The sequence below is a fragment of the Pseudorca crassidens genome, chromosome 4 (genome assembly GCF_039906515.1).
Source record: "Pseudorca crassidens isolate mPseCra1 chromosome 4, mPseCra1.hap1, whole genome shotgun sequence".
NCBI lineage: Eukaryota > Metazoa > Chordata > Mammalia > Artiodactyla > Delphinidae > Pseudorca > Pseudorca crassidens.
In genome coordinates, this window is record NC_090299.1 from 114,026,022 (window position 1) to 114,042,765 (window position 16,744).

Here is a 16,744-nt window from a genome sequence, read left to right on the forward strand (position 1 = left end):
TCACCCAGTGTCTAACTTCCAACTAGAATAAGACTGTGAAAGGCAGTCTCAGAGACAGACTAGGGCTAAACCATTATTCTGGTAATTTTATGATCCAAATAGTATGTTTTTTTCTTATTTTAAAAAGTTAATAATACTAATCTTCAATTTTATTCACAAATATATAATTTAGGAAACATATTTTAACAAAAAATATTAATGGAAAAATCGGTCAGCTGTACTATAGTTATTAATAGTTATTCTCCAGTCACATTATGCATATATTTCATTTGTTTAGTGTACCAACTTGTTTTAACACAACTCAAACTGTAACCATATATAGAATCAAGGATTATAAGGCCTAATATTGTAATTCACTCTACATTTATGCCTAGACAATTGTTAGCATCTACATGATAAACACTGTTAGCCATTTAACTGACTATACTCTAATTTTTTTTTCCCTCTCTGCCATTATGGAAAAACATCCAACTTTTCCAACTTTCCAAAACCAGACTGCATGATTTTTACCACTGCTTTTCGGGTGATACAACATTAAGTACAAACAATTGTCAGAATTCCTTCTTAAAGCTTTGAAATATCATATAACAACCCTATAGGGTTTGGAAGATAGTCTCATGACATTTAGTTGGGATTGTTTTGTTATCATTGAATGGATTTTGAGGGTAAGAGCAGGAGGGGAAAATGAAAAGCACTTACTTAGAGAATATCAGTGACTCCTATCCTTCCTTGTCTGCCAGAGGTGAACATCTGCAAGTCCCCTCAAGTCTTCAGAAATACCAATACCAAAGAATCAAGGTAGCACCTGCAATCTCACGATACGAGATATGAGATATGAGCACACTTTTCATTAATACTGCATCTTTAAAATAGAAAAGATACCCTGCCACCAAAATTCTAGAACTGTTCTGGTTTCTTTTATTGAAAGTTTCTGCCAGACTTTGCTTCAAATAAACACTTACTATGTAATTCTCCAGTTGAAATTATCTATATAATTTAAATATTTCCATTAATTTCCCCAGGTTAGTGAGACTTTTCTGAGAAATCCTTTGATGTCACAAGAACATTTTTCTCCGTCAAATGCAGTTGCTACAGATTTTCAACAAGTATTAGGAAAGTATATGGTATGTAACCTCCAAGTGTGGTCCTAAACATTGTCAGTATTACATCTGACAAATCAGTTAGGAATTATGAGTTAAGAGCTGTTAAGGTGAATGAGAACTAAGAACTTCTATCTCTATATAATGATAAGGAATGATATCCATGAAATATTGATAAATATTGAATAAAGCAAGACAGAGAAAATATATATGGTATACTGTTATTTACTTACCATCCTTGTATGCAACCATTTAAGAAAGAGGGAATAAATACAAATATGTTTGCTTATAGCAAAAAAAGGGGGGGGTGGGGGGACAAAGGAAGGATAAACCAAAAACATTTCAGTGGTTGCCTGTGTATGGATGGGGACAGGAATAGAAACTAGACCTCTCTGAATGAAACTTGTCTTGCAAATTCAACTTGGAACCATGTAAATATTTTACACAATTTTAAAAATTATAATAATCATAATCATTGTGTAAATATTTTACACAAATATTAAATTAAATATTTTTAAAGTAGTCCCTCAGCAGAAATTAACATTGTAAATCAACTATACTTCAATAAATTTTTTTAAAAGAGTAGTCCCTTTTAAGTGAAATAAGACAGTCACAAGAGGACAAATACTGTGTGATTCCACTTATATGAGGTACATAGAGTGGTCAGATTATTTATAGAGACAGAAAGTAGCAAGGTGGTTGCCAGAGCCTGGGAGGAAGGGAGGAGGAGAAGTTATTGTTTAATGGGTACAGAGTTTCAGTTTGGGAAAATAAAAAGGTTCTGGAGATAGATGGTGGTGATATACTTAATGTGAACATACTTAATGCCACTGAACTGTACAGCTAAAAATGGTTAAAATGGTACATTTTATGATATGTATGTTTTACCATAATAAAGTTTTTTTTCTTTTATTGAAGTACAGTTGCTGTACAATATAAGTTACAGGTGTACAATATAGTGATTCACAATTTTTAAAGGTTATACTCCACTTATAGTTATTATAAAATATTGGCTATATTCTGTATGTTTTACAATATATCCTTGTAGCTTTTTTTTTTTTTTTTTTTTGCTGTACACGGGCCTCTCACTGCTGTGGCCTCTCCCGTTGCGGAGCACAGGCTCCGGACACGCAGGCTCAGCGGCCATGGCTCACGGGCCCAGCCGCTCCGCGGCATGTGGGATCTTCCCGGACCGGGGCACGAACCTGCGTCCCCTGCATCGGCAGGCGGACTCTCAACCACTGCGCCACCAGGGAAGCCCCCTTGTAGCTTATTTTTTTCCTAATAGTTTGTACCTCTTAATCCCCTACACCTACCTCACCCCCCTCCCCTTTCCTGACCCCACTGGTAACCACTAGTTTGTTCTCTATATCTGTCAGTCTGCTTCTTTTTTGTTATATGCCTTAGTTTGTTGTATTTATTAAATTCCACATGTAAGTGATATCATACAGGATTTGTCTTTCTCTGTCTGACTTATTTCACTTAGCATAATGCCCTCCAAGTCCATCCATGCTGTTGCAAATGGCAATATTTCATTGTTTTTTACAGCTTAGTAGTATTCCATTGTATATATGTATACCACATCTTCTTTTTGTTTTGTTTTTTTGTTTTTACCACATCTTCTTAATCCATTCATCTGTTGATGGACACTTAGGTGGCTTCTGTATCTTGGCTATTGTAAATAATGCTGCTATGAACATTGGGGTGCATGTATCTTTTCAAATTAGTGTTTTGGGTTTTTTTCGGATATATACCAGGGAGTAGAATTGCTGGGTCATATGGTAGTTCTATTTTTATTTTTTTGAGGAAGCTCCATACTGTTTTCCACAGTGGTTGTACCAATTTACATTCCCATCGTCAGTGTATAAGGGACAAACCAAATATTTGATGATACTAAGGAATATTTTTGGATGTGATCATGATGTTGTGGTTTTGTTTTTTAAGAAAAACAAGGCCATATCTTTTAGAGATACAGATTGAAGCATTTACAGATTAAAATAATAGACTGTCTAGGATTTGCTTTAAAATAATACATTTGGGGAAGGAGTAATCAGTAGTAGTACAGATGAAATAAGATTGGCCATGTGTTGATAACTGCTGAAAGTAGGTGATGGGTACACTAAACAATTCACTCTGCTTCTGTATATGTTTGAACTTTTCCGTAATAAAATATTTTAAGTATACCTGCATTAGTTTTCTATTTATGGTAACAAATTTGTATGGTGGGCTTCCCTGGTGGCGCAGTGGTTGAGAATCTGCCTGCCAATGCAGGGGACACGGGTTCGAGCCCTGGTCTGGGAAGAGCCCACATGCCACGGAGCAACTAGGCCCGTGAGCCACAACTACTGAGCCTGCGCGTCTGGAGCCTGTGCTCCGCAACAAGAGAGGCCGCGATAGTGAGAGGCCCGCACACCGCGATGAAGAGTGGCCCACGCTTGCTGCAACTAGAGAAAGCCCTCGCACAGAAACGAAGACCCAACACAGCCAAAAATAAATAAATAAATAATTTGTATGGTAACAAATTACCACAAATCAGCAGCCTAAAACAACACACATTTTATTATCTCACAGTTTTTATGAGTCAGGAAGCAAGGCATGGTTTAACTGGGTTTTCTGCTCAGGGTCTCACAAGGCTTCAGTGAGTGTGTCAGCCAGACTATGTTCTCATCTGGAAGCTCTGGGGAAGAATCTGCTTCCAGCCTCATTCAGATTGTTGCAGAATTTATTTCCTAAGAGCTGTGCGAGGGATGCAGCTTTTTGCTGGCTGTTGGCTGGAGGACACCCTCGGTCCTAAAGACTGATAGCAGTTCTTTGCCACAAGGGCGTCCTCAGCACAGCTGCTTGCTTCTTCAAGGCCAGCAGAGGAATCTCTCACTCCAGTCTGCTAAATATTATATAATATGATGTAATCACAGGAGTGACCTCATCACCTTTGCTTCCATTCGTTAGGGGCAGATCACACTGAAGGGGAGGGAATTTTATAAAGATGTGACTCAGTGGGGGTCCCCACAGGGTGAGTCCACCACAATGCCTGAAGAAGTAACTAAGGATAGATATATTAAATTTGTATATTCTCTTATGGAGAATTCTGCAATATTCAACACAGCTAAAATATATAATTAACATAGCTCCTGAAAACCCTGCGAAAATATGCACATTTTAAGCAGTTAACACATCTGACATCAAAGAAATTTGTTTAACATGTATAAACTAACCTGGTGAGCTTCATATCTGTAGAAAATTTTATAAAAGGTGTTGACTTTTTTATACTATGATTAGAAAAATGCACACAGCAAAAAAAAAAGTGGTTTTGAGAGAGTTTTAAATATATTTATATATATAAATGTACCAAATGCCATTGAATGGACTATGAATACATTATCTTAACAAAACTTAGATGAGTCTCTTAATCTTAAAAGATTAAGCATTTTTTAAAAGGAGAGAAAACGAGAAAAGGAATAAAAAGAAAAATCAAAGATTCACCATTTATCTTAACTTGATTATGTCTTTTTTTAATTAATTTTTATTGGAGTGTAGTTGCTTTACAGTGTGTGTTAGTTTCTGCTGTACAGCAAAGTGAATCAGTTATACATATACATATATCCACTTTTATTTGGATTTCCTTCCCATTTAGGTCACCACGGAGCACTGAGTAGAGTTCCCTGTGCTATATCTTAACTTGATTATGTCTTAATAAAAAATTTTAACCCATGAGCCATAGAAGCATCCACTAAACATTTCTTAACACAAGCCACCAAAACCTTATTTCCAAATAAGGTCACATTCACAAGTATCCAGAATTAGGACTTAAAAGAATCTTTTTGGGGAGACACATTTCAACTAGGAATTCCCTCTTTCCTACATTCCAACTAGTGAGCTCCTCACAGAACATTAATTGTAAGTTGCATGGTCCAGTGACCAAGATCAGAGTTCTGTTTAAGGTGGATTTGATCACTTGCCAAAGAGCAGGGGATTTTAATATCATTTTTAGATTTAAAAATAATGCTCATTAATAAAGTGAGATAATACAAAAGTATAAAAAGTGAAATATAAATATCTCCTACAATCTCAATCAAACCCCCCTGAGGTGAACACTCTTAACAGTTTGGTGTGTAAGCTTCCAGAATTTATATATATATTTATTTATTTATATTTATTTATTTATTTATTTATATTTATATATATTCACAAAACTGTGATCATTAGTACAATAGGTAAAGGCTTAATCTCTAGAGCTTCTTAGTCTGAATCCTTGTTTTGCCTCTAGCTGTGTAACATTGGGCAATATATTAACTTTCTCAGTCTGAGTTTTCTTATTTAGAAAATAAAAGATGAAAAGAGTAGTACTTTATATAATGGTTTGGGAATTAAATGAACTATACGTGTGAAGTGCTTAAAACAGTGCCTGCCACATACTAAGTGCTTGATAAGTTATTATTTAATACTCTTCTGCAGCTGCAGCTTACTTTTTAAATATAACACTATATCTTAGAGATCATTTTTTATTGAAGTATAGTTGATTTACAATGCCATGTTAGTTTCAGGTGTACAGCACAGTGATTCAGTTATATATATATATATATATATTCTCTTTCAGATTCTTTTCCCTTACAGGTTATTACAAAGTATTGAGTACTCTGAGTATCATTAAATATAGTTGACTGTAGTTCCCTGTGCTATACAGTAGGCCTTTGTTGATTATCTATTTTACAAGTAGTAGTGTATACATGTTAATTCCAAACTCTTAATTTATCCCTCCCCACACTGTCCCCCTTGGTAACCATAAGTTTGTTTTCTATGTCTGTGAGTCTCTTTCTGTTTTGCAAATGAGTTAATTTGTGTCTTTTTTTTTTTTTAGATTGTACATATAAGCAATATCATATGATATTTGTCTTTGTCTGGCTTACTTCACTTAGTATGATAATCTCTAGATCTATCCATATTGCTGTAAATGGCATTATTTCATTCTTTTTTATGGCTGAGTAATATTCCATTATATATATATATATATATACCACACCTTCTTTATCCATTCCTCTGTCGATGGACATTTAGGTTGCTCCTGTGTCTTGGCTGTTGTAAATAGTGCTGCAGTAAACATTGGGGTGCATGTATCTTTTCAAATTACAGTTTTCTCCAGATGTAGAGGTCATTTTTAATATGGATAGAGTTGAAGACAAAAATAGCAACAAAGAACAAGAGCAATGAATAGAAAATGGTAACAAATATGGTAGATATTAATCCAGCTATATCAAAAATCACTTTAAAAGTTAATGGCCTAGGACTTCCCTGGTGGTGCACTGGCTAAGAATCTGCCTGCCAATGCAGGGGGCATGGGTTCAAGCCCTGGTCTAGGAGGATCCCACATGCCGTGGAGCAACTAAGGCCATGTGCCACAACTACTGAGCCTGTGCTCTAGAGCCCACGAGCCACAACTACTGAGCCCACGCGCTGCAGCTACTGAAGTCCGCACACCTAGAGCCTGTGCTCCGCAATAAAGAGAAGCCACCACAATGAGAAGCCCGTGCACCACAACGAAGAGTAGCCCCTGCTCACCGCAACTAGAGGAAGCCCGCACGCAGCAACGAAGACCCAACTCAGCCAAAAATAAATAAATAAATAAATTATAATAAAATTAAAAAGTTAATGGTCTAAATACACCAATTAAAAGAGATTGTCAAACGGGATCAAGAAGCTGTCATGAGAATGAGAAGACAAGCCGCAGACTGGGAGAAGATACTTGCAAAAGGCAAATCTGATAAGGACTATAACCCAAAATATACAAAGTACTCTTAAAACTCAACGATAAGAAAACAGACAACCCAATTTTTTAAATGGGCCAAATATTTGAATAGATACCTCACCAAAGAAGATATACAGATGGCAAATAAGCATATGAAAAGGCTCAACATCGTATGTCATTAGGGAATTGCAAATTATAGCAACAATGAAATACCCCTAACACACCTATTAGAATGGCCAAAATTCAAAACACTGACAACACCAAATGCTGACAAGGATGTGGAGCAATAGCAACTCTGATTCACTGCTGATGGGAATGCAAAATGGTATAGTCACTTTGGAAGACGATTTGGCAGTTACTTACAAAACTAACATACTCTTACCATATGATCCAGCAATAGTGCTCCTCGGTATTTACCCAAAGGAGTTGAAAATTATATCCACACAAAAACCTGTATGTGGATATTATAGCAGCTTTATCCATACTTGCAAAGACATGGCAGCAATCAAGATGTCTTTCCATAGGTGGATGGATAAACTACAGTACATCCAAACAATGGACTATTATTCAGCACTAAAAAGAAATGAGCTATTAAACCATGAACAGACATGGAGGAAACTTAAATGCATATTGCTAAGTGAAAGAAGCCAATCTGAAAACACTGCATACTGTATGACTCTAACTATATGGTATTCTGGAAAAGACAAAACTACGGAGACAGTAAAAAGACCAGTTTTTGCGAGGGCTCAGGGAAAAAGAAGTATGAATAGGTGGAGCACAGAGGATTTTAAGGGCAGTGAAACTGTTCTGTATGATACTGTAATGACAAAAACATGTCATTAGACGTTTGTCAAAATCCACTGAATGTACAATATTAACAGTGAACCCTAATGGAATCTATGGACTTTGGATGATAATGATGCATCAACATAGGGTCATCCATTGTGACAAATGGACCACTCAAGCACAGGATGGTGATAGTGAGGGCGGCCGTGCGTGTATGGGGGGTAAGGAGCATGCAGGAACTCTGTAATTTCCACTCAATTTTACCATGAACCTAAAACTGCTCTTTTAAAAAGTCTATTCAAATAAATACACAATTTAAATTCTTTAAAAATCCACTGCTGATTGAATACATTGATATATACCCTCTCCTGCCACCCCCCATTTTTTCTGCATGATTCAGGTAGGACAGTTTGAGGCTTAGTTGATTCCTTATGCTGAAATACAAGTGAGATGAGCCTTTGACACCTTTGTTCTAATTTGTACAACATATTACAATAGATTTCATTTATAGAAAATAAAATGTATATTATATTTCACTTCTGTATAGATGAAATACAATAAAAATAAAGAGGACAGCTCGATATCCGCACTGAAGAGTCAAGTAACTGATGTAAAATATGTTATGACCCAAAATATCGATAAAATTTTGGAAAGAGAAGAAAGATTGAATATCTTCACTGACAGAACAGATGATCTGCAAACAACTGTGAGTGTTACATGGCTGTCTTAATACCCAAACAGTGCTCTAAGTCATAGGATCATTGCCCTTGAGACAAACTGCCAAAAGCAAAAACATACTGGGACACTTGGTGAGATAATCCTATGTCACCAAATGATGGCTTTATCAAAAATTATTGAAGTGCAACTAAAATATTAAAAGAATAATTATAAAACAATCCAAATTTTAAAGCCCATTAAAGTAGAAAGTGGTTATTTGTGTAACAGAATGGTTTCTTACATTAAGAAACACACAGGTTAGTCAACAAATAAATTGCAAGGGAAAAAAAGGAGAGGGAAACTTACCAATAAAGGGACTTATAAGGTATATCAATTGCAATGTGTGATCCTTATTTGGATTTTGATTCAAACAAACTATAAAAGTGAAAATTTACAACTTCATGAGACAAATAGATATTTGAACTCTAGCTGGATATTAGATGAGGTTAAGGAATATAACTAATTTTTAGGTGTGATAATGGCATTGTGGTTATGTTTTTAAAAGAGTCATTACTTATTAGCGATACATACTAAAATGTTGACGGATGAAATTTTGTAACATCTGAGATTTGCTTCAAAATAGTTTGAGTGGGGGAGTAGAATGGTGTATAAATTAAACAAAATTGGCTATAACTTGACAATGGTTAAATCTGGTTGCTGAGTATACAGGGGTTCATTATACCATCCTGTCAACTTTTGTATGTGTCTGAAATTCTCTATTAGAAAATAGTTTTAAAACAATCACCAAGTGTTCACTAGTTCCTTTTGAGCATTTTTTTTGGCCACATCTCACGACTTGTGGGATCTTAGTTCCCCAACCAGGGATCAAACCTGTGCCTCCTGCAGTGGAAGCTCGGAGTCCTAACCACTGGACTGCCAGGGAATTACCCCGCTTTGAGCATTTTAAATTTTATTTTTACAGATCTTTTCTACAAACACAGCCACCATATAAAGCAAAGTATACACACTACTTTTTACTCATCAAGTTCTATTGATTCAACCTCCTAAATCTTTTTTGTTCTAAGCCTCATTTTTTTCACCTTTCAAAACAATTTACCAAGGTATTATTCACATATATTCATCCAGTTTAAGTGTGGAGTTTGACAAATTGTGGTAATTGTGTACAATTGTGTGACCACAATCAAGTTGCGGACTAGCTCTTCCATCCTAAAATCTGCCCTCCTTTGTAGTTTACTCTTCCCCAACCCTGACCCCAACCAACCACTAATCTGCTTTCTGTCACTATAGTGTTGTCTTTTCTACAACGTCATATGAATAGAATCATACAATACAGTCTTTTGTGTTTGACTTCTTTTACTTAATATAATGTTTTTTATATTCATGTTGTTGTGTGTTAATATGTTATTCCTTATCATTGCTAAATAGTATTCCACAGATAGCTAAATCTCTTTTAAACACACCTTCTGCCCATCCCAATGCCACTCACTGTCTCACTCCAAGATCAATTATCTCGTCTGACTATGGTAATTCCCAGATTTAATTGTTCTCCCTATTTTTTATTCTACTCTGCTCCAGTCATCCTCCATACCGACACTAGAGTATTCTTTTAAAATGCAAGTATGAGCGTTATCTATAGCCTTTTTGAAACCCTCTAGTGGTGCCCCTTTGTCCAAGCAGGGTAGAGTCCAACCTCCCTAACTTAATGAGCTTTCTTCTGATTATACTGCCAGTCATATCACCCAGAGGTCATGTCTTGTAGTTTATAAATCTCAAAAAATATCAGACTATTTGTAGTTCTCCAAAATACCTGTTGCATTATTTCACACCTTTATGCATACTGTTCCCTCTTTTTCCTTCCCCTGGAAAACTTCTACTCATCCATCAAAACCCAACTCAAGAATCATCTCCTCATCCATTGCCCAGACTGAGTTTATGCGTGTCTCATCTATGCCATCCCTGCACCTTGTATTTATTGATCAATTAAACAAATATCTTTTGAAGATCTACTGTCTACCAGGCTCTATAATAGGCACTAAGAATAATAAGGATGAATATGATAGCCACAACCCCAGCAAACAAGCACTCAATGTTAGTTAAATCAAACACTACTTACTTAAACAAAGCAATCCTCTACATTGTTTTTATAGCAGGAAAAAGATGTCACATCAGTTTGTATAATCTACAAAGAAGAATTAATAAAGTAAATCATTGTCTAGCATTGCAGTTGTTGTCTTTATGAGAGTTATAACACAAGAGTTCAGATAAAACTGTCCAAGCCATTTAGATTCATTCATTGTTCATTAATAAACATTCTTTGGGGGCCTGTTATATACAGGATATTATGCTTGTCATCTTCAGGGATAAAAGAATGGAATAAGATACTTGCCACAGTTTAATCTACTGCAGGAGACATATTTGTATAAACCTAACTGCAATATAAAGTATGTGTTAAGTGTCATAATAGACGGATAAAGCATAACAGCCAAACAGTGGATAACTGATAGTATCTACATTTTTACAACGCATTTTGAAATTAGTCAGAAAATTCCTTACCTCATTCAACATTTATTTCAAGTATGTGAAAAAGGTTTTTTTTTAATATTCATTTATTTATTAGCTGCCTTGGGTCTTAGTTGCGCACACAGGATCTTTTGTTGTGGCGTGCAGGCTCTTTGCTGCGGTGCACGGGCGCACGGGCTCCAGAGCAAGCAGGCTCAGTAACTGTGGCGCGGGCTTAGTTGCCCTGGGGCATGTGGGATCTTAGTTCCCAGACCAGGGATTGAACCAGCGTCCTGTACATTGCAAGACGGATTCTTAACCACTGGACCACCAGGGAAGTCCCTATGAAAAAGTTTTGAGAATAATATATCTAATACCCTTGTAATCATCAGCCAGCTTTATCTGGACTTAATATTTTGCCACATTTGGTTTGGGCCTTTGTTTCTTAAAGAAATAAAATTATACATAAAATTAAAGTCCCCTGTGTACCTTTCCCAAGCCCATTCCACTCCCTCACCAGAAGAACCGCTATCGTGAATTTGATTTGAATCATTTGTATGCATGTTTTGATTCCTCTGCTATATATGTGTAGCTATATATGTATCTGTAGTATTGGTTTGCATTTTTAAACTTTGTATTTATGACATTATAATGAACCTATCCTTCTGCAACCTGAGTTTTTAGTTCAACATCATGTTTTTGAAATGTATTCATTTTGATACACTTAGCTCTAATTTATCGATTTAGCTACTGACAGCATATCATTACTATTTTAAGAAATACAGAAATACTTATCCTTTCCCCTTTTAATAAATATTAACGTAGATTCCAACTTCTTTATTATGAACAACACTGCACTGAACACCCTTGTACATGTCTTTTAGTACACATTTACAAAATGTTTCTAAGACAATGGTCTATAGAGTTTTTTGATCATGCATACTTATTCATAAAATATTCTTGAGAATGCATTTAAATATATATAAATTATATATATTCTTCGATAGTAATGTTATATATTAAAACATACTAATAGAAATTAAAAGAATGAGACAAAGATGAAATAAAATATTAAATAATTTTTCTTAAGAAAATTAAAACTAAGAAAAATTTTAATAATGTATTTTAATGATAGTGTGATTAAAAGTCAGATTTGATTACAAGTGACTATTTTTTAAGTCTCTAAATATGGCAGGTAGTGTTCAAACTAGAAGCAGAGATATATCCTCTTTGTCATTTTCTTGTTGTTTATCTTTGCCTTGTTAGTATAATTAACCCACATGTCTACTTTAGCTTAGTTAAAACTAAATAATATTACCCATGTATTACCCATAATTCACTTACCCATATAAATTGTAGGTATTGCAATACACTACAAGAGAGTGGACAAAGGGGTCCGCAGTGGCCAACTCTGCATCACTGTGGAATTTCCCCTCTACCCTCAAAACATCTTAACTTTCAGAATTTACCATGTTACATCATACCTAGGGAAAATGTCAGTGCCTATCCATATGTTAAATTTTAAATATTTTCATTTCCTTCTTGTTTTTTAGATTAAAATGAACAAATAGATATGGTTCTAATATTATTTTCCTGCTCTCCAGTGGGTCATCTTTTACAACCCCCTGGGATGCTAGATCCCATTTTTGACCCACTGTTCTATAATATATACATAGAAATGGAATTGCTGGATCTTAAAATATGTGCACCTTTGAATTAGCCAAATGTTCCAAAATTGCTTTCCAAAGTGTCGTGCTAGTTTATACTCCCATCGGCGCTGTATGAGAGGCCCCGTCGCTCCACACTGTCTTTCCAAAACCTGAGATTATTAGATTATAACTTTTAACAATCTGGTAGGGGAAAGAAAGTAACTATTGTCTTGATTTGCATTTCCCTAATTTGGGATGACAGAGAGCAATTTTTGTTTATTAACCATTAGCGTTTCTTCTGTGAGTGGCCTGTTGATATCCTTTGCCCATTTTGCTAATGGGGTGCTTATCTTTTTTAATAATTTAGTATATATATATAAAATACTAATTTTATAACTATTAGAATAATGAATGAGTATATAATTCTTCATCCTAATACTTAGTTGTAGAAAGTGTAAATATGTTCTCCCAGTATGTGGATTGATTTTAACTTTGTGTATAGTGTCTTTTTTAGGACAGAAGTCTTTTCTCTTTACTATTTTTTTTATTGAAGTGTAGTTGATTTACACTGTTCTGTTAATTTCTGCTATACAGCAAAGTGATTCAGTTATACATATATAACTATATATACATTCTTTTTTTATATTCTTTTCCATTATGGTTTATCATAGGATATTGAATATAGTTCTCTGTGCTGTACAGTAGGACCTTGTTGTTTATCCATTCTATATATGAGCTTACATCTGCTAACCCCATCCCCCAATCCATCCCTTCCCAACCCCCTCCCCCTTGGCAACCACTGGTCTTTTCTCTATGCCCGTGAGTCTGTTTCATAGACTGGTTCATTTGTGTCATATTTTAGATTCCATATATAATGATATCATATGGTATTTGTCTTCCTCTTTCTGACTTACTTAGTATGATAATCTCTAGCTGCATCCATGTTGCTGCAGATGGCATTATTTCATTTCTTATGGCTGAGTAGTATTCCATTGTATATATGTACCACTTCTTCTTTATCCATTTATCAGGACAGATGTCTTTAACTTTCATGTAGGCAAATGTATCAGTCCTGTCCTTTATGCTTTCTGTGTCTTAAGAATGCCTTCCTTTCGCCAGGTTATAAAGATACTCTTATATTGTCTCCTAAAAGTTTTTATTTCTGCTTCTTAAACATGAACCCTTAAAACATCTGGAGTTTTATTTTTGCATAAAATATGAGGTAGGAATCAAATTCTATTATTTTCTGTATAAATAACCAGTTGCCCAAATGACCATTTATTAAATAGCTCAGACTTTCCCATTTGGTTTGTAATGCCAGCCTTGCCACATATAATGTTTTCATATGTAAACAATTTTCGTTCTTTTGATTCGTATGTATTATATTCTTCTGATCTATTTCTATTTCCTTGGGCCGGTACTACACCATTTTAGTTACTGTGGTTTTATGAGAAGTCTTAATATCTTACAGGGCAAGTTCGTCTACTTTCTCTTTTTTGGAAATTATGTTGGCAAGGCTTGCTTCTTTCTCTTTTGGGGAATTTTAGATTCTACATCTCAAGTTACACACACACACACACAAATTGTTGGGATATTAGTTGGAATTACATTAATATGGGGAGAACTGACACCTTTAAAATACTGTTTTCCCTTCTCTGAACATGCTATGTTTCTTCATTTTTCTAAGTCTCTTTCAAAATCTTTCAGTAGAGTTTTATAATTTTTCCCCTAAGGGTCTTGTACAACTTTTCTGAGATTTATTTCTTGATATCTTACTGTTTTTGTTGCTATTGTATGTGATATTTTTTAAACTACATTTTCAAAAAATTTTTGGTTAATAGGAACGCAGTCAATTTTTGCATACTGATTTTGTATCCCAAGTCTTGCTGAACTCTGTTATGGTAATATTGTTTGTTTGTGGACTTATTTGCATTTTCTACATAGAAATGCCATCATATATGAAAAATGACTGGATTTTTTTTATCCTTTCCAATATGTATTTTCTTTGCTTCCTTGTTCATGCCTCCCTCTCAAGTTAAAGGCAACTACCTTGAGGCCATTAGGCTTGGTTGGATAGGAAGCTTATACCCTTAATCTGATCTCTAATGCAGGGCACAATCTTTTTGTAATTGAGGTAAAATTCACATAACAAAAAATTAACATTTTAAAGTATACAATTCAGTGGCAATTGGTACATTCACGATGTTGTGTACCCACCACCTCCATCTAGTTCCAAAACATTTTATCACCCCAAAAATAAACTTCATGCCCATTAAGCAATTACTCCCCAGCCCCTAACAACCAATAACTTACTTTCTGTCTCTATGGATTTACCAATTCTGAGTATTTCATATAAATGAAATTATACAATCTGTTATCTTTTGTGTCTGGCTTCTTTCACTTAGCATGATGTTTTCGAGGGTCATCCATGTTGTAGCATGTATCAGTACTTAATTCCTTTTTGGCTGAATAATATTCCATTGTATAGATTTACAACTTGTTTATCCATTCATCAAATGATGGACATCTGTGTTGTTTCTGCCTTTTGGCTACTGTGAATAATGCTGCTATGAACATTTGTGTACAAGTTTTTGTTTGAATAGTTGTTTTCAATTCTTTTATGTATGTACATAGGAATGGAATTGCTGGATTATATGGTAATTCTATTTTAACTTTTTGAGGAATTTCCAAACTATTTTCCACTGTGGTTGAACCATTTTACCTTCCCACCAGTAATGTAAGAGGGTTCCAATTTCTCCACATCCTCTTCAACACTTGTTATTTTTCCTTTTTTTTTTTTTTTATTAAAGCCATCCTACCGGTGTGAAGTGGTATCTTACTTTGACTTGCATTTCAAGTCATTTGTCCATTTTTAATAGGTTTGGCGGGGGTTGTAATTGAGGAAGGGTAGAATCTTAATGGGCATCTGTCATTAAAAGGCCTTTTTAATCTAATGTCTTATTATTTGGGCCCCCAAACCATCAGCTCATCCAATGTTCCACATTTCTGCAGTCTCTCTATTCCTTTTCATTTCTTCTTGCAAACCAGCCAGTTGCTGCCTTGCTAAATGTAGCCAGTAACAAGAACTCACACTACCTTTCTATTTTCCAACCTTTTCTTCTAAAAGGACAGACTCAGTAGTATTTTGCCTGCCTTCCAAATTATCACAGGCAATAGTTTTAGCAAATATTTTACCCTGAAGAGCATTGGTCTTTATCTTTCCAGACTCTAATATCAGTTTCTTCTGTGCCTACCACCTGATGGCTAAGCCAGTGCTACATGTTTTAGAGTTCTGTATTGATAATAACAACATCTCATCCTACTACAATTTCACTATTAGAGAAACATTAGCTATACCAACATACCTCAAGTTTTCAGTGTTTTAACTCAACAGAGGTTAATTTCTCGGTTGTATAACAGTATAAGGCAGGCTTTCAGTGAGCAGACTTCCACAGGGTAATCCAGAAACCCAAGTTTTTTCCATTTTGTGACTCTGTCATTGCCTATGGCCCCTCAGAATCTTTCAATTTCAGGTGGCAGCTGGTTAAACAGGGAGTGGAAGAAGCACATTTGCTTTGAGCCAGTTCAGCCCAAAAGTGACACCCATCATTTCTACTCACAATCTATTGGTAGGAATTAGTCTTTTAGCTTTGCATAGGTACATGGGGTAGAGAGAGGACACAGCAAGGGGTGGGGTGAAGGGCCTGAGAAATGTGATCTGTGATTGGACAGTCTCTTGCCAGCAACAACTCTACATTATGGAAGGGGAACTCAAAGTCTTCAGTGGATAGCTGGCTGTCTTTATCATATCTGGAAGTTTATCACTAAAGGAAATTCTAAAGGAACTATATAGATAGTGGTAAAGGTGTAGGTAACACTAAATGAATATTGACTGCAATATAGGTGATGAGAAGTGGTTGGATTCTGGATATATTTTGAAGGTGGAGCGAATTAGAGTTGCTGACAGATTGGCCATGAGGTGAGAGAGAGTCAAGGAAGACTCCAAAGCTCTGAGCCTAGTTAACAGGAAGGATGGAAATTGAGTAGTTTCATTGCTTTCCTCACGTGAGCCCGCTGTGAGCACTAAATCCTAAGCCCTGCCTGCATGGCAGAGGCCAACATCATCACCTTCCCAAATCCAGAGGAGCTGCACCATCAGTGCAACTTCTCACTGCTTTCCTAGGTTCCTGCACTTGGCCTTACTCTTACTTTCTTCCAATATCAGTTATGCATTTAAAAGTTTGCTTCTTATATTTTATCTAGCATTTCTGAGTAGTAATAGTGGCAGG

General features: G+C 35.5%; 1 protein-coding gene and 1 long non-coding RNA gene across 2 annotated transcripts in view; one reads left to right on the forward strand and one right to left on the reverse strand.

Moving 5' to 3' along the window:
• LOC137223859 (uncharacterized) overlaps positions 1-16,744 on the forward strand; it is a 31,507-nt gene that overhangs the window by 8,691 nt on the left and 6,072 nt on the right. The window contains exons 4-5 of the mRNA XM_067736382.1: positions 1,023-1,124; positions 8,177-8,335. Of these exons, the coding sequence (XP_067592483.1) occupies positions 1,023-1,124; positions 8,177-8,335 (261 nt within the window). The remainder of the gene's footprint in view (positions 1-1,022; positions 1,125-8,176; positions 8,336-16,744) is intronic.
• LOC137223860 (uncharacterized) lies at positions 729-16,248 on the reverse strand. The gene is made up of 3 exons (XR_010943105.1): positions 15,821-16,248; positions 10,421-10,486; positions 729-812 (listed from the first exon to the last, which is right to left on the reverse strand). It is a non-coding gene; the product is annotated as an uncharacterized lncRNA (long non-coding RNA).